Genomic DNA, 24,760 nt, shown 5'->3' with positions numbered 1-24,760 from the left:
AATTACTCTTTGATCTTGAAGTGCTACAGGTAAATATCAGCTGATCATATTCCACCTGAGTGAACCCCCAATCCTATTATTTTGTTATATACAGAATAAGCTGGTGCATCTAGGGGGAAGGTCAGGTCAGCTGTGATTTAAACAAAGCTTTTGTACTTTTAAGAATTAGACTGAGAAAAAGGCTTAGGAACATCAAGATCCATGGTTAAAGGAAAGTAACTTGTACAATTAAATCATAAGTCTTTAAAACTACATGAACAGTTCAAGATATCATATATTCACATTTAGCATACGGGTAACTTTCAGCTAAAATTCTTGAACTCTAAGGATAACCTGTGTTTAAATAATATCAGCAACGCATTAAAAAAAAAACCTGTCCACAATTTGACAGAAAGGCTGTTTTCAAAGTAAAAAATTATGGGAGACACAAAGTCTGTAAGAAAATGCATATTGCATAAATTAAAAAAAATCTCAATTGTCAAGATGAACAGAAGATGGTGTGGCAAACAAATTGTTATTTCTAACTTAAATGACTAATTTCATGTCTTTGACACATGTTTAACATCCGCAAGTGACAAAAGGGTCCCTAAAACCTTGAAATCGGAGACATCTTTACATGATAAACTTCTAAATATGATTTAATATCAACAAAAGAAAAGTCCTCCGCAGCAAACAGAAGACACACGCTATTCAGACATGAAATGGTGTAATAACATGTTGTATACAACATATCTCATAAACAAGGCAGAATTTAACTGATAAACAAACATACTTCAAAACCATGACTTAATGAAAATCACAATGTACACAATCATACTAAATCTATGTTTGCTTCCATCAGCATATTTGCTGTTACCAATGATATGAACTATTTGCAAAATTTTTGTGATTAAAATTTCAAGATGATGCTAAATTTGATACAAGTAAATAAGAAACTCCATTTTCACATTGAACAGAATGCTCAAGAAAGAATAGTTTTTTTTTAAAAGTCTTTAATATTAACAGTATTGATGCCCACGCCAGCTGTTCCAAAAATTGATTTACTGGTACTCAATAAGTCTTGTCACTTGTTACAGGTATCCAGTAGACAACTAAGTCTTGCGACAGACTTTTAATCATGCCTTCATATCAAGTTTCATTAACATCTTTTTTACTGTTAAAAAAGAATTGAACTGATATGCATGCCCTTTATAGGTGCATAATTTTTGGGTCTCTTTCTGCAGGCATGTAATTTTGATGCCTTATCTTCATTTCTTTGAAAGCCATACAACATTTCAAGAATAGTTTTGTAGAATATTTGGATAAGGGTGATTTTTTTTCTATACTGTTACAACTGAACTCTAAGTGGTCAGTCTTCTAAAGAACTACCTGAACTACATTTTGTACATCTGCAGAATAGATATAAAAACATTGTGGCCCATAGTTATTAATTAAAAAAACAAGGGTTGAACAGTCTACTCACCTCTCCTTAAGAGTGTTGGTATAGAGGTGGTATCAAAAACACAAAATCTGCACCAAAAAATTAAAGCGGAAAAAAAAAGAAAAAAAAGCAAGACTTAAATGCAAACAGTCCTATTTGGGCATAAGCCAAAATGTTTAAGTCTGAAGCCTATATCTAGAGTAGTATATATCTTATCTTGACAAACAGGATAACATAATGAAAAGTTTGTACCCAAAACATGAATGAAAATTCAGTGTATCCAAGATAGTCCAAGACTGAACTCCTGTCAATAGCCCTATCTCCTTTAGTTTGCAGACAGATCAATGAAAACTTTGTCTTTTAAGCTGTCAAAGAAAGGGTGTTAAAAAGTGACAATATTTATAAGTGCTGATAACAAAATCATCATCCTTGGAAAGAAATAGGTCAATGTCAAAGGTCAATCTAATTGACAGTGCGCAATAATCTAGATCATACAAACAGAACTTTTTAAGTAAATACCCAGAAAGTGAAGAGTGTTTGTCGACAAAAGTTTAATTAGTATACAAGTATGATACAGTAGAAGTTAGACATTTTAATGTTATGAGGTTATCTTAGGCCAAAGACAGGCAATAAATTACTTAATATGGCAACAGCATTGAACGACCAAGGCATTACTCTACATGTGAATCATTTAAATGAGTATTCACTGTACAGAATTTAAAAAAAAAAATCTTTTCGTTCACTGTTTTCAAAATCATTTTCATAGAGATCAGGCAATTAAATAGCTTTTAACAAAAACAAAATCACAATAAAAAACATATCCTCATCCTATAAAATGTATTTAGTTTTTCAACTATACTGATAGTTTGATGAAGTGGTAAACAGAGATCAATAGTTCAAAATCTAATTCAGTACTTATTTCAAATCAGTTTAAATAATATCACTAAATTACGAAATTGGGTTATTTTTCACACACCCAGATGATTAAATTATTTTCAGTTGCAAAATAATAACCTATCATTCATGCAACATTTTTCATACTGAACATTGATCAATAATTATATAATTGTTCAAACCTGGCCAAAGACTTGATAAAGGCTTATAGACTGTGAGATAATTTATAAAGATAGAGTAAGCTTTTACTGTTCTAAAACATTAACTTGAATCAAGTGGATTTTATTCATTAAACCTTCATTAATATTCAAAAAATTCTTTGTCTTTCTCCCACCAAAAACATCACAACGTGAATATGTATCCACCAATCACAAAGTAAAAACACTTTGTTGAAAACAGCAAAAAAATTATTGAGAATATCTAGGATAATCAATTGTTTATCATAAATATCCAAAATAATATTACACATGTTGAGAATGCTTGAAGAAAAAACTTTGTTAAATCAGGGCATTCTTCGATCCTTAAGATCATACTTTGGTCATTCACTCCATCTAATTAAGTGTCAGTCAGTCAGGCAGTACTTGAGACATGGTATGCATAAAACCCATCATTTTGATAATGCAATTTGACTATTTGCTCCATCAGAAGATTTTCCATATCATGTTGGGGCACTGAGCTCATTGAAATCCACTGAAATTGAACATTTCAAGGGCAGATATTTTCATTTTTCCAACATGCTATTGAAAAAATTTGTGACAAAAGCCAGTGATGCAGAGATCAATAATGGTCTTTTCAAATAGAGAAAGTATCCTCGAGTGATATTACATTATCAGATCAGACATGCATGTTTCTGATTTTTTCCATTTTGCCTGATTCTTACAAACACTTCACCTTAATCATAGAAATACCTATTGACTTACGGTAAGTTAAAAAATCTTTTCTTCACCTTTTCCTTATTAAGAAGACACAAAAATATCCATGAGCAAATCCTAACTAGAGATACCCCACACCTAATTTTTCAACATAATAAAATAAGAATCGAAGTCCTCCAACATGAAGTTGTTGCCCAAACCCAAAACCAAATTTCACAAGATCGCACATTTATTTAAAACTTGTGTCAGAATATTAAGTCACTAGGGCAAGTAATTGCAGAGAAAACTGAAATAGCATGACAAATGGACAAGAGTAAAACTGTATACCTCCACTTTCAGAGCATAAATGGGGGAAGGGTAGTCAAGATTTAACATTCCATACTTATATAAATATACATAACTGCTTTTATAACGAATGATATAGATTCTTATTTCCTGTGAAGTCCAAATAATAACTATGTGTCTTTTAATCTTTATATCAAATGACTTAGTATTTCCTTTAAAACCTCTTCAACATTATCCACTGTGATATTATGTAAGAACAAGGATATCTTGTTTATGAAACCAACTTCCTTATAATCAATATACATCATTCTCCATTTTGCCATATTCTCAACTTTGATCAACAAGATTGCTACATAGAGCCATACATCTCCAGCCACTGGTTAAATACCACATCTTAGAAAATAAGTTTACAAAAATAAAAATTTAATGAATCGAAATTGAGTAGGTTCAATGAATAATTTAAGTTTGTTTTTGTCTGCAAAAACATGTCTCCCCATGTCCCACAAACTGGATCCACTTGCAGTATCCACCATGTCCATACAACTGTTTTATAAATTCTGTTGAAAGGCTGCAGAGAAATTGAACTGATGGGTTCAGTAGTTTCAGAGAATTAGAACTGACAAGGTAATTATGAGGATTTTTAACAAATTTTTAAGTTCAAAGGGGCATAACTCCCACAAAAAAATTAGGGGATAAAAATTTCCTGGTAATATGCACTACATATGATGTTCTTGCTACATACCACATTTTGTAAAATTCAGTTCGGTAATATTAGAGGAGTTGCACTGACAAACTTTGTGACAGACCGACAGATGAAAAAGCCAAAACAAAAATGTCTCCCCACCAAAGTGGGAGAGGGGACATAATAATACATCGTATAATATGAAAGCAATCTATCAACCAAGTTGTTTCAGAGGAGAAGCATCCACAAAGTATTGCAGACAACAATGTAAAAATTTGATCTTTTCAGCAAGATAAATATCATTTTGATTCCATCCCACCATTGGTTTTAACAGAGATAATTGGCCATAACTCTTCCATAAAATCCTCCTTTCCCATTTTGTATATGTACAAGTACAATGTACATGGTGTATTTCATAAAATTTTCTCTTCCTTTCCCAATACTCTCATAGATTTAATATTTAAATTTGTACAAGATTTACCATGATAGTTTTTGCACTACATGTACTTCGATTAAGCAATTTCAACCTTCACTGGGACAACTATCATCACATTTTGAAATAGACAAATATTTGCCTTGGTAAATAAAGTTATTTTCCCAAACTACCCATTATAGCATCAAAGTTGGGTAAAAACAACTGATTAACTGGTGAGTATCCTGTTAGAGTGATACTTAATTGCATAGACAAAACATTAACAAGTCATACATTCAGTAAAAATCAAAACTTTGTCTTCAACATGTCCTGGTGTTTTAAACTTGGAAAAAAATACTATGTCTAAGAACATTCTCAGTTACATCAAGAGTTAGACCCATTCATTGAAGAAATGTGTTTCCCTCTAGCACAGGAGTTTGCGGACTTGATCACCAGCCTAGTCATTTCAAGCAAGTGGCATTCTGAAGAAGAGGTGAGGACTAATTTACTATAGTTTGTTTAGAATAATGTGTCTGAGTGGAGCTACATACTTCCTGCCGGCTAAGCTTGATTTTTGGTAAGCACACTAAAAATCAAGCCCAGCCTGTCAGAACAGTGCAAAACAGTCTTTTCACTTGATCAAATGTTCTCATCCTGCCATAGGATTTAAAACAATCAATCAATCAATCAATAATTGGAGGTTGGAATTTTTCTTTGACTAAAGCAAGATTAACAAAATACTGTCTTACAGCTCACACATAAACTGATAAAGCACATTTATATTGAGTACTTGGTCCAGTTTCATTCTCTGCAATATTTCATATGTTGTTTTTGCAGTATTGCATTTCAAAAATACAGGGTTTCCTGCTTTAGTATGTAACCACTTGAAATCAGCAAACATGCAATATTAACTTTTAACACAGACCTGATTTTACAAGGTCAACAAACTGATAAAATTTGACATAAATATACAGTAAAAAAAATTTTAACAGTAAAATCCAGATTTTAAAAAGTGGAATTATGTTTAAAAGAAGAACAAAATCAGGTTTGTAAACAAGAGGCTCTCAAGAGCCTGAATAGATCACCAGTTTATTACCTATTAAAAATTGAATACATACAAAAGCTAAAAATTGGTCAAACACCTTTGACCAAATTTGCATAGGTCACATTTGTCGTGATACTGAATGTTTAAACATTAATCATCATTCTACTGGTGCTATCAGTGCAAAAAAATCATTAAAAAAATGCAATCAACAGATGTTTCCCAAACTTGCACCATTCATAGATCTTTACATACCGTTATATATGTACATACACTTTCTAGGGCCATAGTTCCAAGAAAATAGATGCTGAAATACTGAACATTTTATCAATCTACAATTATCATCAATATGCTTTAATTCTCTGAAAAATAGGCAAAAACTGCCAATAAAAGGTAAATTTAGCAAAAAAAGGACAATTACTCCAAAATTAGTCAATCGATTACATGTATCATGAAATTTTTTGGGTAACATAGATCTCTTCAAGCTGAAGAACTAAAGATGTCTCAGATTTCTTCTATCTGTTATGGTTTTTGAGATATGAACAAAAATATATGGTGATACCCCTATGTTCTATTTTTAGCAACAGCTGTCATGTTTTTGGTGAGGGACCATTAACAGAAAAAATTTTGGGAGTAGACATGCCAAGGATGATTGTTGCCAAGTTTTATCAAATCCTGTTCAGTGGTTTTAAGGGAGAAGATTTTTAGGAAAAGTTAGTGACAGAAGCCAGATGCCAAGTGATGAAAAAAGCTCACATGGCCTTTTAGGCCAGGTCAGCTAAAAACACATTAAAGAAACCTAGAAAAAAAGAGAAACAGTAAAAGACACAATGATGAAGTTGACAAATCTGTTATCAAAGCATGAATGGTCAGGTTGACAGACAGACAGACAGACAGACACGATGATTACAATACAGTGTGAGTATAACAGTATTGGGTATTACTTTCTATGGAAGAAAAATTCATTGGAGACAGTTCACTTGGAAGAGAAGACAAAACCATTAATCCTGGACATGCAGCTTGCTCATGGTTTCACATAAAGTTCAATGCACCACCATAAATTAAGTAAATCATTGTTAGGTTTTTGCAGAGTTGAAATTTCGTTCAAGTGCATCAAGGCTGATAAAGACCATGACCCTTCAACAATCATGCCCGTCGTAGAATTTACTATCTTCCATTTATTCTGACCAAGAGTTTTTTTTTTTCAATTTACATCTATTTAAAAAAAAAACATGTTAAAAATTAACAGAATATTATGTCAGCCACCTCAGACCACCAATTGGCAAGAGTGAACTTCGAACTCTTTTCCTTGTTGTCTTGAAAGGATAGTAATTGTGACATTAGACCCTTACTTGTAAAACAAAAAGAAAAAAATCATGAAGTATTACCATGTCAAGCAGTTTTACATAGTTGATGACTTTAAAAGACTATCTTCCTTCAGGGCTTCGTAAAAGTACATCAATTAATCATTCAAAATAAATTACCATTAATAACAGTATATTACCCAGCAACACTTGATGTTTTTTTTCAAATCTTTCAGAGAAAGCTTACAGCACCTTTCAGAGATGATTTTATGAGGTCAACAAACAAAGCAGAAATGAGCAAAATCAGAAGTAAATATACAGTAAAAAAGAATTGCGTCGGTAAAATCCAGATTTGAAATAGTGGAAATCCACAAAAAAATGGAAGAAAATCATACCTGACCTTTAGCTGTTATAGGGCAGTCAAAATCTAACAAATTATAACAACACAACAGCATACTCAACATGAAATGTGCTTCCTTTATGAATTTTAACCCCCCCCCCCCCCAAAAAAAAAAAAAAAAAAAAAAGTTGGGAACCTTGTAAAATTTTAACACAATCAACAAATTACTACTGAAGATAGAAGTTATCAAACATAAACCATCTGTCTACAGAAAAAAAATTGAGAGCACTGCTATACCATTCACCAACTACAATTTTTTTAAGGATGAATGAAAATCCAAATATTGCCTAGTTTGGTTTCTTGATACTATATTCTAGCATGCAAATCTACATACTCTGTGTGAAGTTACATTAAACCTCGAAGTAAGCAATTTGGCTAAAAAAAAATACTGATTTGCTGACTGTCCGAGGGTGGACACATTATAATCTATGTAGCATGTGGCATGGAAGCATGAAGTTTAATAAGCCAGAATGGGGAGGTATACATCTTAAACATGCTCAAAACAACTCTGAAAAATTTAAGACATACCAGGTCTAACATTTTTTTGTCTTGAATATTTACTACTTCCTCCCAAGTATTGGCAAGGCATCAAATTTCCTTACAGACAGTTTGTTTGTTGGGGTTTAAGGTCTGAGCAGCAATGGACAGAGAAATCAATTAAAATATATTGACAATAAGACCATTAATGATAGGTGAAGTTGAGGACTAACTGCCATAAAGTATTGCTTGATTTATGATCAATCAACAATCCTAACTAAAATAATATGGAGTTAACTCAAGTATTAACAATGAACTGATCAATTATTCAAGGCTGGTTAAGGGTTATTTGCATATATATTACAGAATTTTAATTTGTAAGATGACCATAAATAAAGCATAGATTTACTTAATCTTCACGACTAACAGAAATGGACAGCATTGAAAAATACTTCAGAATCTCTTCCTCACAGTTTGGGAGCATTTAGTACAAAATTATTAAGTTACATTAGAAGTATATCACCTTCATACAATTTGGGCACCAACTTTATTCATAAGGAACTAAGCAGTACATTTGTGGTTTCCTCCCATAATGTAATGATCACAACTTGTCAAATGCAAATCCACATTTCTATATGCTATGACTGAACAACAAAAACCACAATTATTCACACGCAAGGTTTATTATAGTTCTTTTAAAGTACAAGAAGTAGACTTTTCTAATTTGAAATTTAGAAGAATTTGGATCACCTGAATTTTAAAATAGGTGATAAGCTGATCTTAAGAGTAAAATCTCTACTAAAATATAAGGTATGGAACAAGATACCCATCAAACTAGATCTGAGCTCACTTCCATAAGGCATCTCAAATCGAGTTTTCATCTAATTCTTTGTAATCTAAAATTTCTACGAATCAAATCACTTGAAACTGAAGATATATTAAACCCATGCCTGATACTAACACAATTCACGAAAATGAAAGACAATAGTGCCTGGTTCCATAAAGAATTATGAAAAATAAGGATTTCAAGATAAGTCAAACTGAAGACTTTGACAAAAAACTCATGACTTGGCAATAGTCTGCAAGTCTTGTTCAACATTCATTTTTCTTACTGGAATTTCTGATGTAGAACATACTGAAATCTGATGACTGATTTGTATTTTATTGTTTACTTCCAGGAAGTGGGAATGCTGCATTACAGAGCAGAATCTTTCATTTCATGGTTTTTCTTGACACTTTATCAAGTAGAAATGGATATTTATCATCTTTACTTGTATTTTTGCATAAAAATATATTTTGTTTTTAATACTGAACGGAAAATGACAAATCTCCATGCATGAGAATGACTGACTAGGATCAAAGGAGTCACATGAAGAGACTTGCATACCCTATTGAGTAAGTTTACAAGTGGAGATTTTTATGAAAATGGGTTCTGATCATCTTGCCAATAGTAGTTTGATATAAAAAAAATTTTGGGGCAATTTCCATGTAAAATACATCTCAAAGCAAGTTCAATGCTAATAAATGCTACACATTAAACCAACATTCAATTAATTACTAGGACATTGAAAGCTATGTATTATCATGATTTGCGTCACCAAAGAAGCATGGAACTGCTGCTTATCATATTAGTTGTAGCAAACAAATAGCTGACAATTTTGATACACCCTTCCTATATTCTTGTAGGTAAAAATATTTGCTCTTATATATGTCTGCCTTACATATTTTGAAGGACAAGCACCTTTTAATAGCTATACACTTTGTCAGTTTTTGGCACAAATTTAAAAAACAAAAAAAATTAAGATATACTTTAATGTAGCTTTCACATTCCAAGTAAACAAAACAAAAAAAATAACAAAGAGATGTTGAATTTTGACAGCATTTCTCTGGAAATTCAAAGCCATAACGATTGTTCAATCATTTTCCAAGACCCTCTTTATTTCTCAAATTGTCTAGTTCTACATTACATAAGAAAGGAATGAAACAGATAACAAATTAAGGCACTTACATTTATATAATTGTTAACATATTGAGTACAGTCTATAGAAAATCTGAGTTGAAGAGCAATACATTTAATCCTTTATTTTCCATGCAAATTGTTATTTTAACTATATATATATCTGTAAAAGCACATGGCAGAATACTACCTCAGGGGCCGGGGTCATAAAACATCTCAAATTGAGATTTTCCTCAAATCCTTCCTTAGCTCAAACTGTGACCAATCAAATTGCTTTAAATTGCATAGCTGCTTCCTGATTCACAAAATATCACTCCTTTCTCTGCTATACAGGTTGTGAAAAATTCACAGGACATGAGCACTGCTCATTACAAATCTGCATGCTATTTTGGTTGTACTGTGCTAATTTGCATAGAGAAGAAGGATTAAGGACTGAGTGTTGCAAAGGTGTAAAGCTTTGAAATAGAGAATATACCTTCTGTGCAGATGATTGGCCAGCATTCATGCAGAAATTCATATACAAAGTATAAAAAAGATTTTAACTACCAAAAATACAATACACAGCACAATCAATGTGAACAAAACACCAGACGCCCTTGGACAACTGTCAACTTAATCAGTTAAATGTATTTACAATTATAGCCATTACCCGAGTTCAGGGTTATCACTAAAGTGCTTGTAGAAAAAAGTACAAGTAGTCCTAATGACCCTGGCAAGATTTCTCAATTAACTGACTAAACTGAGTTATTACAGCCTTAATCTGATAAATCTGATATTGACTGACTGACTTAAAATTTTTTCAAGTTAAATACTGGGAAAAGGGAAAATCTGCCAGGGCAAAGTTACACACTGGGGCAAGGGAAAATCTGCTAAGGCTAAGTTAAATATTGGGGCAAGGAAAATGACTAAGTTAAACACTGGGGCAAGGGAAAAGTCATAGCACCTGATAATAAATTTTTGAAAGAGTGCAAAGACTGCACTTGTACATTGCCATTCTAAAAGACCTTAAATTTGATATTGTCAAAGAATTTTACATTTCAATTTACCACTTAAACTTTTTAAAATGTTAAGAACTTGAATTTTTGGCAAAAAATCACTAACAGGATAAGGGTTCATAACAAATTAAATTAAGTATGCAAAAAAAAAAAATTATTCAAATATTATAATTTTTGCTCTAGATAAAATTATTTGAAATACAATGAGAATTTTTCTAACATAAAAATATGTAAATTATTCTACGTACATAATATACTATTAGTTCAAGGAAAATGAACGAAATTTAGCTGTACATTCAACACAACATTTAGTTTTACTAATGAGATGTTGAATTAGTTTACACAAATATGGTTACGTAATTACTTTATTACATTGACATCTTTGTTTCATGAATTCATCATTGCCTTCCATCAACACTGGTCATAATCCCTGCATGTTTAATTCACTGCTAAATGAAGCATTTGTAACTCATTTCATTTTCATAGCCGAATTCCATCACTCACAGGGAAATATTATACACCAGCTCAATTTTTTTTAAAAATTACTATCAAAACAATGACAATGCAGATGATTTTAAGAATTAACAAGAGGCTCCCAGGAGCCTGAATTGCTCACCTTGTTAAATTTTGGCCTTTAAAGGGCAATAACTCTAACAAGTTGTCAGACAATTTTGACTCCATTTAATTCATTGGAGACTTTTGTAAGCCTTATAAGGATCATTTCAGCAATTGAAATCTATTGGTTAAACCTAACAGATTTGGAAATGTATGCAAAAATCTACTGTCCGACCCCATTGTTCTATTTTTAGAAACGGTAGTCATGTTTTTTCAGCGATCAAAAATCCAAACGTTATTTTGTTAAGGATACCCTATAAAACAAAAATGTCAACTTTCATTGAACTTTTCAGAATAGTTCTGAGAGAAGATTTTTTGAAGTAATAACATCAAAAACAGCAAAAAAAAAAAAAACATCCAAAAGGCAATAACTCCAACATGGGTCAACAGATTTTCAACAAGATTTAACCATAGATAGATCTCATCATGCTGAATACTTTTATCCAATGTCAGAATTTGGTTAAACCTAAATGTTTTTGAGATATATGCAAAAATCTGCTGTCTGACCCTTATGTTCTATTTTTAGTAATGATGGTCATGTTTTTTAACAGATCAAAAATCCAATTGGTCATTTTGAGCAGGATACTCGAAGGAACAACCATCTTAAGTCGCATCCAAATCCATTCAGTAGTTTCAGAGGAAAAGATGTTTGAAGAAATTGTTAACGACGACGACAACGGAAGCCAAGTGAGCTTATAATACAGCAATTGTTTTAGGTTTGTTTCTAAAGAAAGTTTGTTGGCATAAAATTGATCTCCAGTAATATAGAAATTAACTTCATCTTTATCTAATTGGGAAAATATGAATAATTTCTTGAAACTGGGTAAATTTGGAATAACTGTGCAAAACCTTGAATCTGAAGTTAAAATGATTCAATGTAAAGAGGACGTTAAGAAAAAAAAACCAAACTCATTAACATTTAATCAGTGTAGTTTTAAACAGACCTACATACTACCATATGGGAAATAGTTTACCTTATTTGGGATTATTTTCACGCCATTTTCATCAAGGAGAACAGCCTTATTGCTGAGGTAATCCAAGGAAAAAAATGCCACAATTCTATGTTTTCTATAATAGTACAATAGGAGCATGTATTGTGTTTTTGAAACTTAGAAAATATCTGTGCAAGTATAAACATGAGGACAGACAGACAGGCATTAACTAATTCAATAAAGTGATAAAAATGTATATGAAAAACAAACCTTTCTTGTACATACCATTCAAAACAAATATTTGTGCCTTTCAAGTATTGTTTCTATTAGTTCTAACATTTTTGCACCAGTCATTCAAGACATTAATGTCTGACAATGTCTTGGAACAAACAAAATAAGAGAAAAACAAAAAACATTCTATTAATTCACAGAAGTAAACATTTGTTTTATACCAGTATATCTATTCTTTGACACACAAATAAGATAACTTCCCCACTGTATATAAATAGACACAAGGTCAAACCATGTTGCACTTTAGATTCAACAAGCTTGGCTACAAATAGCCATTATAGGCCATAATTTGATCCAAACAAAAGGAAATAAGATTATTTGATATTTAATAGATATTTTCATCCATCAGTACAAAATAGTTCATCTGAAACACTAAATAAACAAAGCACTTAATGCAGTGAGATATAACAAGATCAAGTTCAAGGTGATTTGATGTGTCACGGCTGCAATATCCCAGATTTAAATTAGGCTTTTGCGCAAAATATATTTGACTTTTCAAGGCCTTTAACAGAAAAACATGAACTGCATTATTGATAAAGAATTTATTTTGTTCAACTTCTTTTAACATATAGGTTTTGAAAGTTCAGATTGTTAATATTTTGGAATAGAATTATTTCAGATTAGCATAAAAATAAAACTGATCTATATCTCAATTTGTATAAAATGACACTTAAAGTACACATTTTATGTTGTTTTTTTGTGGGTAAAATTTAGTTATATGGAATAAAACATTCATTTGGTATTTATGGGACCATATTTCATTACCATATGAATAAGCTACTACAGAAGCCCCTGAACTTCTTATGTTAAAATATCTACTATAATTAAAGGATCTCACAATACACCACACACCCTCATGTGCACATTCAAGAAACGTTACATCTACATACCCCTTAAAAAAAAATTTTCACATACACAAATCTCAGCAAAAATGGAGGCTCTATCCAAGGCAAAAATATGCAATGATGGACTGACAGGTAAAAAATATTACAACGGTCACCCCACCCCCACCTAAATTTATTGTGCGATGTATAATTACATATTACACTGTACCAATATGCTGCTTATGTATTGAACAACATATTGGGCCTTGCAATATTTGGGAGACAAACTGTATTCATACAGCATAATCAATATAAATGTTTCGTTCTCAGAAAATTGTAACAATAAAACTAATTTTTCAAAATGACAAAAGTGGTTGAGACCTACAAAAAAAAAAAAAAGGAAAAAAAAAAAAAAAAAAAAAAAAAAAAAAAAATGTATATCTGCAAATCCTACCAACCCTAAAAAATTTTTTTTGGACTATTTTTTTACATTGAGCACTATTAAAGTCTAAATGTTTTTAAAACACTATCCAGACAAAAACATTTGAAACAATTTTTTAACAAGTTGGGTCTACATACCAACCTTAGATTTTTTTAAGAGCATCTTCGTGAATACACATGCATTTTTTTTGCCTGATTCAGAGATTTAAAAATGGCAAACAAGGGGGATAAGAGCTTCCTACTGAAGCAATAGGAATTATATTTTCATTTTTGGCACCTCTCCTTTTTATTGGAAAATTTGCTATTTTGATGAGTAAAATTGACAAAAAAATAGTAAATAATGTCCTACCCCCCCCCCTTTTTGAGGAACCCCAGCTGGCACCCTTCCTTTTCAAAGTGTCTAGATCCGTCCTGTTAATGACAACACTGTACACATAATGATCAATTCTGTTTCCTTATTCTATAAGTTCAGCAAATTTAATTTAATTTAACTTAAGTCTGAGAAGGATTGAGCCATCACTCTATTTTGCTGACTCACTGTACACACAATTGTGATTTTTCATAACAAGCTTAATAGTGAGTAAAACAGTTATATTTGTGGTAGAGTTGGTCTTCCAGTGATCATATGTGGTTCACCGGACAATCAATAAGATTTGGTATTTTTATTATTGAGTAAGTATTAAAATCTGTCTGAATTAAGTCAGACCTCCTTTTCAATTGTAAAGTTATCTATCAAAGTCAGTAAATCCAGTAAATGACCATACAATTATGAGAAGACAAAGTCCACCCGCGGAAGTTAAATATTTAACCTTAAAGAATCTTCACCCCCGGGATAATTCCCTCTTTGTATGCATTTATGGAAAACATGGCCAAATTACCAAAGTCCACAGTAAACATCATGATAAATGACTTACATGCATAATAAGGACTAGCTGCCTTGACAATGTACAATATAATAACAATACACAATATGCATGAATCATAGAGGACCTAAAAAGTATAGTACTAGAGCTCTGAGTATGGTCTCATACAGTAACATATGGTCTACAGTAATAATCACAAGGTACAACCAGAGTTCATGGCAAGTTTTATTATGTTTGCATTATGATTTTGTGAGCAAATTAAACAGTATTATTCATAAGACACGGTGTGCATACAACCAGTAATCTCATTGTGTTGGGAAAAAAAAATGGAAGAAAGTACAGTACAGTCTAGATGATTTTTGCCTTTTTCACTTGCCATGGTGGCAGGGTAGAGGGCTTATACTGAGCAATTGGTATAGTATAGTGATCCTCAAGTTAATCGTACAAATCTCCGTCCATTCATCCATTTCTCCATATAATATATGATATCTAAAGAATCCAAAATTTTTCACACCAATCAATGCAGGTATATGCATCCTTAATGGCATGTCTCACTGAAGATTAAGAGGACTTAAGAGAAGATTTTACATATGTCAAGATCAAATCTAAAATATGAAGTTGCATGCGGGATCCTTCTAGGTTTACCCTCATCTGTGCAGTTAGTAGATATCTGCCAGAGAAACTATTGTATGGTGTTAATGCAGGGATTATAACAAAACTTCAGCGAAAACAAAATATCGCTGCAAGACTAGTGACAAAAATGAAAAAGCATGAACATATCACACCAGTTCTTGTTGCTCTCCACTGGCTTCAGATCGAGTTTCGTTGTGAGTACAAGATCTTAATGCATGTTTTCAAAGCTCTACATGAGAACGCACCAAGATATCTCCAAGAACTTATATCTGTTTATAGACCTGTACAAACCTTGCGTTCTGAAAATAGCAACCTACTACAAGTGCTGAAAGTAAGAACTAAATCCTATGGAGAGAGACGTTTTGATAAATCTGCGGCCACTTTATGGAACAGCTTGCCTTCCAAACTCTGAAATGTGAATTTCTTGGATGTTTTTCAAAAAAGATCTCAAGACTCATCTTTTTAAACTTGCTTTTTAGATAACATACATTTTATTCATTTTTATCTGAATCGTAATATTTTTAATTTTAAATTTTGTATGACAGTTTCCATATCATTTTTATTAATGGCTTCTTGACCTTGATTCTTGCTTAAGATTCATTTTAATTGGTCAGTGTAAATATATAATATTAAATTTTTTTTATGCATCCACAATATTATTTTTATAATTTTTTAAGTTGTGATATTTTATTTTGTACATTTTTGCATTCTTAAATGTGATTTTAATTTACGAAAAGCGCTTAGAGTAATTGTATTATATAATGTGCTATATAAATGTTTGTAATAATAATAATAATATCGGACAGCACACTAAATCCCTCACAATATATCCTATGTATATTAGGCCACACATTAAGTTTGAATTGGGAGATAATTGCCAATTTTAATGGATGGACATGACAGACAAGGTGCTTCCAATTAACACCCACTTGTTGAGTAGGGGTATAAAAAAAGCCTTAAATTTCTTTACCAATGAGCACAATAGGATGTATCTCACTTATTACAACTTAAAACACTGACATGGACAATTAATGAACTATAGACAGTGATGATTTTACGAGGTCATCAAATAAAACAGACATTGGTAAATCAGAAATAAATAAACAGTAAAAAAAAAAAAGAATTGTAATGGTTAAATCTGGATTTCAATTAGCGGAATTCCGCAAAAAAGTGGAAAAAAATTATCTCTGTCTAGAGAACAGTCACTTTATATAGTGTGTAGGTAATTCTAGTGGTACATATTGACTCTCAGATATGGAACAGAAAATTTCTGCAGTTTGAAATGGTAGATCATCCTTCATCAATTACCTACCGGTTTGCTTTGGGTCAAGTGTCTGTAGGTTAGGGGGCATGTGGCGAAGGGCAACATTCCGAAAATGTTCCTCTAATGTCTCTGCATATCTGAAAGAAATGATTCCTCGGTAAATGTAAATGAAATGAAAAACCATGTAGTTCTTCAGTATTGCTGAGGTAAGTTACTATTATACAAGTTGTACAAGCTATAAGTTTCTGGCTACTGAAATCTGCCTATACCACTAAAAATATATTTGAGTTACATGTAGTTATAAACTTCAAAAATTAGATTAATACTCCACTTACTTCTTAATGCAAAGTTAAATAAGCAACTCAGAAATCTAAAATATTGTGACAAATACAAGCCATCATGTTTAAACTTTTGTCTTGTTAAGCTGACTAAACATATCCATAAATGAACAATATTAACCAACTGTTACACGATTATGACAATTTCTGAAGATCATCAGTCTAACGTGAATGCAAAATCAAACATTTTAGTGAGGTTATTTTAAAACTGATGGGAGTGATGCATTTAACTTTAAAAATATCTTGAACAATCAGTATTGCATGTGAAACCTTGCCAAAAACTCAAATGTTATTACAATGATAAAACATCATCCCAATTACGTAACATTCTCTGCTATTTTTATATATATATTCAAGTTCAATGTCAATCTCTTCACATAAATGTTGGACAATTAATACAGGAAGAAAAACAGTAGAGACATACAACATTTGCTCTGCATCTCATCAATTTCCTCTATCTTGGTTAGTTTCCAAGTTTTGGGAAAGTTTTACAAACAACTTAAGAAAGGTGACAATAGCATTATAAGTACCATGTGATACATATATTCTATCTGATTCTTATTACCTAATTAATTCTTGGGTTGAGTCCTAAAATAAAGATAACAGGTTAAAGAGGTAAAAGTAATGAATTTTTCAAATATCTGTGGAGGAACTTCTTTATTTTTTTTGGTTATGAAGTCAATAATGTAATATGTACAGTAAAATCTGCCTAAACCAAACTCTAAACCACTCTAAACAAACAGATAATCTGTCTAAACCAAACTCTTAACCACCAGATAACCTGTCTAAACCAAACTCTTACCCACCAGATAACCTGTCTAAAACATTCTAAACAACCAGATAACCTGTCTTAACCATTCTAAACAACCAGATAACCTGTCTAAATTAGATACTTTCTAAACTCTTAAGTCATTTTATACAAGTTTAAATGCATTTTGAACCTTGATATACTGAACACCTGTCTTTACAAATTCTACAGTTCTACGGGGACTAGGTATCAACAGGTTTCACCATATTTTTTATTTTAAGGAGGTGTTTTTAGTGGCTCATAAAATCAGACAAAAGGTTTTGAATTGAATAATTGAACTTAAGGACCTTTAGATTCAAAATTTTATACAAGGTTAGGAGGTGCGCAATACAAATTGTAAAGTCAGCATATTACAGAGTGTAAAATATAAAAAAGTTCACTGAGTTTTAATGTTTTATTTAATCTACATATAAAATAATTTTCACTATACTCCAACTTGCCAGTCATCTTATACTTGTCCAAGAATTAGAGGTAACAGACTTTTATATTGCATACTGTGGAATACTATGGAATTCAGCAGTGATGTAGATTACAATATCTAAGGGGTATGCCATCTGGCAAAATACCTCTACAATTTAGAGCAGCAAGACAGACTGTTATCAATTCATTAATTACTGAATAGAACAGAATAAAACTTTAAATAACACAAAAAAATATTCTGTCTTCAAATCTAATTTAATGAAAGACTGTAAAACATTTCAAATACATCAGCCAAAAAGTACTGAATAGAAAAATCAATATTAGATTGGTTATCAACTAATTACAAAAAAGCTGACAAAAATAAATCACCTGCTCAAGCTATGAACCTTCTGAATATTAATTACTGCCAAAAACTGAAACGTGACCAAAATGGGGGAGACGTGTATTGTCTAGTCAGTAGACTGTTATCGCTTTTTAACCTTCACAATATGGAGCTTTATGCTTGCTGATAAAATTAAGTCAACCTTTAATATTATTTTTAAGTATACTAAACTTCAAGTACATGTGTACTAAATTTGTTCAAGATTACTATTAAAAAGTGGGGTGGTGTCTTTGAGTGGAGACAAGGTGTGACTTCAAGGAGTTTGAATATTTTCCTCATTTTTTAATTTTTTCTATCTTGCTGTCTGTCTGTGGTTATTTTACAGACACATTATCAAAAGAAAGCAATAAAATGATTAATAAGGTAAAATACAAGGGTACAGTAACTTATAAATGAATCCTTCAAAAGGCTAAAGGAGGTTTGTGGGGGAAGACCATGAGACCACCACCATCTTAGTAGTTATACACAAATAAAACTAGAAAAACTGTGAGTAATGCTCATTAAATTGATACCCCACTCTTTCATTTGATGATATACCCCTTTTGACCTCCAAATTGATTTGGATCAAAATCTTAAGTAAGGGGTGCATAATGGTAATATATGTAATACAGATTCTGTAAAAGTTTCATTAAATTCAATTCAAAGGTGTAGGAGGAGTAATGGATATAAGAGTGATCTCCCCTCCCGAATGTTGCCACATTCATTAATGAAAAAATGTTAAACCCCAAAATGGACTTTGATCAAAATTTTAAATAGGAGGTGCATAATGAGAATATGTAATAAAGATACCGTGAAAGTTTGGTTAAATTCCATTAAGCAGTGTAGGAGGAGTAATGGTTAAGGGTTGGGCCCTGTGACAGAGTCAATGTTTTGCAATGTGCTACTGATTCAGATCAAAATTTAAAAAATTGGGAGGTGCACAATGGGTATATATAATATAAATTCCGTGAAAATTTCATACACTTCCTTTCAGCAGTGTAGAAGACATAATGGATAAGAGGTGAGTCTGCCTCTCTGTAATGGAAGGAAGACATTACATTATACACCCATCAATTTTAAGTAGGGGTATAACTAGAAAAATAGTGGGCAATGCACACTAAATTGGTACATCTAATCCCCCATTTTATAGTGTGCACCATTTAATCTCAAAACTTATCGAGATCAAAATCTAAAATAGATGCACAATGAAAATATGTAATAAAGATTCTGTGAAAATGTCAATAAAAACCAGTCAGTGGTTGGAGGAATAACACTAAGAAATGGACCCCCCCTCTGCATAACAAAAAGATGAAGGAAGGTAGTACGGAAGGAAGGAAGGAAGGTAGGCCAGACACCCCTATCACTAAATACTCCCTACTAAATACAAAATGGTGTAATCTTGCCTTCAATTTAGGGTACAACTCCTATCATCTTGTAAGGCCTACAAAACAGTATAAAAAAAATAATAATAAATGTTCTAAAAATTCTAATCACTCTAAAGAGTTTTGCTGTTAAGAAATGAAATTTCAGAATAATGTTTACTCCTTTTATGAAATGGTTAAATACATGTAATTTTGGTTCATTTAATTACTATAAATTTCATTGATAATAATCAATAAAATTAACAGGAACTAGAAATACTGTGAGCAAGCACACAAAGAGAATACCTCCACTACAAATGAAGTTAAAGTTGTAACCCTTAACTTCAATTACAAAGTATCTCCCTTTGGAGTCCTCTGACAAGAACAATAATGTACATTTAAAATTTCATCAAAATCCCTTGAACAGTTTAGGAGGAGTTGTGGTTTGACATGTAAAACACTTAAGTTGGATTATCTCCCTTTAGAGTTGTCTGAAAGAAGATTCCTTCATGCACATCTATATATGATACTCAACCTTACTAAAAAATTTCATCAAAATCCCTTGAGTGGTTTAGGAGGAGTTCTGCTTTTGAGGTTATCAGATGTTAAACACTTTTAAAGTTCAATTATCTTTCTTTGGGGTCTTCCGACAGTATCTGTATTCCTTCATGTACATCTGCATATGATACATAACTTTCCTATTAAATTTCATCATAATCCCTTGAGTGGTTTAGGAGGAGTTGTGCTTACTAGGTTTTCATATGTAAAAACCTTAAAATGGATAATCTCCCTTTAAAATCATCTGACACTAACTTTATTCCTTCAAGCACATCTAGCCCCATGCAGGTCTGGGTGTAAAATAAAAAAAGGTCTGTAGCAGCGCTAAGCTTGTTTTTAAAAGTGACTAAATAGTGCTCAGAACCCTGGCCAGGGGCTAGGGCTTTCTGCCTATAAAGCAACTGGGTTGTATGCCCCAGGTTATGGAATGGGATAACCCCTGGCATATTACATACTAGGATCGTCAGGCCATAATACAGAAAAACTGACTGCAAACCACAGTGGTGCAACGTGTTGGGAAAGATTAAAGAATATTTGATAGGAGTTGGAAGTTTGGTGCTCCGCCACAGGAGGCTAAATTGCCTGACTCTATCCCCTCTCCCCATTTCCAGTGGCAATAAAAATTTGTCAACCCTATGATCCTTGTTTCCTACCCTGTTTTTCATTTCATCATCATTTCATATACAATTTATCATTCATTTCATGTTCATTGCCCAGATATACTGAAATATTACCTCAGAAACCACCAATTAATCCATCAATCTAGCACATCTTCACATGATGCTCAACCCTCCTAAAGTTAAGGAGGATGTGCACTTACAAGAAGTGTGGACAGAGGGAAAGCCAAATGGAAAAGGTGATTCCTATATACCCCAAAACTTTGTGGGGTATAAAAATCCTCAGAATTTCCATAGTTTAATCCTTGACTCCACTCCATATCACCAGTCCATAAAATAAAGTGTCAATAATTTCTGAATCAGATGGTAAACAATTCAGAGGTCATTCACTATAGCTTAACAGAAACCTGTTTTGCTGGGACATTTGTTGCTTATGCAATTTTTGCTGCATTTATAGTTGAATGTTATAGGTTCAGAAAAACAAATCCACAATTAACAGGATAATAGCTAATAACTAACATCATTAATCAATCAATCATTTCCTCATGCAACAAAAATGCATCAAGAATATTGTGAAAATGTCATTGTTATCATGGGCCAATCAAATTAAAAGTGTCACGTTAACTCAGGTATAAGAGATTTCAGGGCACATGCTAAATGAATGTACAAGGGCTGTCCCTTTCGGATAGCCCACTTTATGATCTATTTCTGTAATTAGTTTAGTCTGTTAACAGACCTACATGTACACTTGTTTATTTATATCACTTCTCTGAATATGATAGAAGTCCTATGTCAACAAACCAACTTAATATTCATCCATACAAATAGTTTGATAGGTTGATGGCATTGTGATGTAAAATTCATGCTATATTCCTGAACAGTTTGTAACTGAAATACTAGCAATGATTTGAGCATCATTAGTGCATTCAAACTCAAATATAGAGTAAAACAGGTAAATAAATGTGAGCAGATAACAGCCATACATTTATTTCAAATCAAGATGAAATTCAAAACAGCATAAAAATATTTTTAAAAGTATGAGAAAAAAAGGCTTCATAAAAAGATGTGAAATATCTGACTTTAATCTTATAAGTACCAGTGAATCTATTATTTTGTATTTAAACAAAAAATTAGTAAATAGACTATTTGTTTAAAAACATGCATGTTGCATGTTGCAGGGACAGATCTAGGAAAAAGGAGGGGAAGAGGAGGGTGCTTACTGGCTAAAGCCCCAACTTATATTTGGAAATTTTAATAATTTTGATTAAATTAGCAAATGTTTGCCTGGAACCGCCCTCCCCCCTTAAAAAAGCCAATCTGTTTCCAAGCCTCTTCATTTATAAATTTCTGCACTGCATGTTAATATCAACTTAATTTTCATATAAGCAATAAAGTCATAGTTCTATTGCTTTAACTGGCTTAGAATTCAATCTGTACTTGTTAATAAGTAAAGATGTGTACTTCTTCCATGTTGCATACTTAAAAGATAGTTCGAATTAAGTTTAAAGCATTTCAAACATATGAAAATGTTTCAAAAGAATATTTTCACCAAAAGATGTAAATCCTACTTCTATCATTGTAACCATATTTCATGTCGAGGTAACACTAGGCATAACACAATATCACGAGAAAATCTCATGTTCATTTGTAAGAGTGCTTTATAATGTGTATGCTATACATCAAAAACATACTCAATCTACATATATTATGACTTTATCAATATTACACATTACAAACAATTCATAGCAATGAATTACTCAATCATAATGGCTGTTTCAAAGCAATCATATCACTTAAACAGATTTCATCAGCAATACTGTAATGAATAATTCATCAGGTGTGTATAATTCTTTAAATCAGTTTTTACAATTTATAATCAATCTCGGATATTTTTTCCTATATTTCTAGTATGGACTTGTGTATCTTGATCATGTTTTACTATACACATTTATGCAACAATCGAATATATAGAGAAATGTATAGATTCTAATGATATCAATACTGAATAGGAGCAAGACAATGGATATATTATAAATTATGACCTTGAAAAAACCTTGATTTATTTATTGTAAATAGCTATTAGATTTTTTGGTGTGGTTGGTTCCACTGGTAAAATTCATTAATAACTACAGATATTTACACTGTATTTTCATGAATACACCATTTTTTTTTCATACACATAATCCCAACCTGGATTTTTCCACACTAATCTTATTTTTATTAAACTTTGCTGTGGTCCATTACTAACAGATGATTGTGCCCCGGACTTCTCTTTGAAATTAATTACATCCTTCAAAATTTGTAATCAGTCCAGAATTTCATAAGCAAGCTGACATTCTTTGAAGTTATCACAATATTTATAGCTGTTAATTTATATTAAAAAAAGCAATTGTGTGATTTGCAAAAATTTTGAAAAAGAGAAAAAAAAAAAAGATCAAAGAAAAGTTTGTATAATTTGACTCTAACTTGCATAAATTATAAATCTTGGCATGTCACTGAGCAGATTTATCAATCATGTTGTTATTCATCAAACATATTAAAAGGGAGAGAATTAAACTTAATCATAGATCAGCAGATTTTATCCACTACACAGTCTTCTCCCTTTAATGACCCAATTCTAATCAGTCAATTTCCAATTAGGATATTTCCATTTTACTGTACTGACATTAAAAAATCATCAAAAATTTGTTTCACTTCTTCTGAGAATAAGATAAATCTAACAACAATCAGAGCGAAAAAACTAGAGCAATGGTTCTAATTTTCATTCACCACATCACAACAAGTTGGTTCAAAGTCTTAAATCCATTTATACCACAAATTCCAATTGATCAAAAAAACGCAACTATCCCTCACTCTGCCACAGGTGCTGTAACATTACAACCATCTGTCCAGTGAGAGGATTAGAATAAGTCCTGAGTCAAATGAAGCAGGAGTTCTTATCAGTAGAACATCCTGTGCCGACAACTCAGGTACACGAACTTCACCAAAACTATACTTCATTACTAAGCATTATATAGTATTTAGTATTCTCCTATAATTTGGGTTCCCTACTAATTTTAATGCTATAGTATATCGGACATTGAATAACAGTTATAATTTTATTTTCATTAGGAATTTGGACATTTTTTTTCTCAGTCAAGGGGTAAAGATTATGGCAATAAATCAATGTAAAATCACTGTGATAAGGAATGCATAGAAATAAGATGGTGGATGTATAAATATGCAATGCAATGGTCATATCAGGGGTTTCTTGACTTTTCAGGCAGGAGCTACTTAACAGAAAGTAGGAGGTACCAAATATATTCGGCGAGGGGTCGGGGAGCCCTAAGAAGCTCCTGGATTTTAGCTTTTTGGTAATTTATATTTTGACTTGAAAATATGGGATTAAGTCTGCAATGTTTGCTTCAGTTTTGAATAAGATATATGAATTTGATATCATGATATATGAACAATCATAACTGATTTAGTCTCAAAACCCTAAAATCCAGGAGCTTGATCCCCATGATTCCCCCAAGATCCATTTCTAGACAAAAGTTGATAAACTCTGTTGTCTGCTTAATACTATGCAATTTTATATGAAATTTTGATAAATGTTATATTTTGTTCGTAGGCTTTTATTTACTTGTTACAAAATTCGAACACTTGCACATGCAAATAAAAGCATAGGAACAAAACTAAACATTTGTTAAATGAA

The 24,760-nt window shown here is 31.9% G+C and overlaps 1 protein-coding gene and 1 long non-coding RNA gene across 3 annotated transcripts in view; one reads left to right on the top strand and one right to left on the bottom strand.

Moving 5' to 3' along the window:
• Positions 1–24,760, bottom strand: part of LOC148621455 (DNA replication complex GINS protein SLD5-like) — a 62,160-nt gene that overhangs the window by 12,396 nt on the left and 25,004 nt on the right. Inside the window, exon 5 of the mRNA XM_088575877.1 lies at positions 16,652–16,740. Within this exon, the coding sequence (XP_088432003.1) occupies positions 16,652–16,740 (89 nt within the window). The remainder of the gene's footprint in view (positions 1–16,651; positions 16,741–24,760) is intronic.
• On the top strand, positions 4,765–7,301 carry LOC148621456 (uncharacterized). Of its 2 annotated transcripts, XR_015921187.1 has the most exons (3): positions 4,765–4,801; positions 4,994–5,058; positions 7,148–7,301. It is a non-coding gene; the product is annotated as an uncharacterized LOC148621456 (long non-coding RNA). The 2 variants fall into 2 exon arrangements; XR_015921186.1 differs by lacking the exon at positions 4,765–4,801 and having other exon boundaries at positions 4,846–5,058.

This window comes from Perna viridis, chromosome 3 (genome assembly GCF_037379345.1).
Source record: "Perna viridis isolate PV_CMFRI_1.1 ecotype Kerala chromosome 3, ASM3737934v1, whole genome shotgun sequence".
Classification (NCBI taxonomy): Eukaryota; Metazoa; Mollusca; class Bivalvia; order Mytilida; family Mytilidae; genus Perna; species Perna viridis.
Note: the sequence above shows the minus strand (reverse complement) of the source record. Positions and strands in the feature narration are given on the sequence as shown.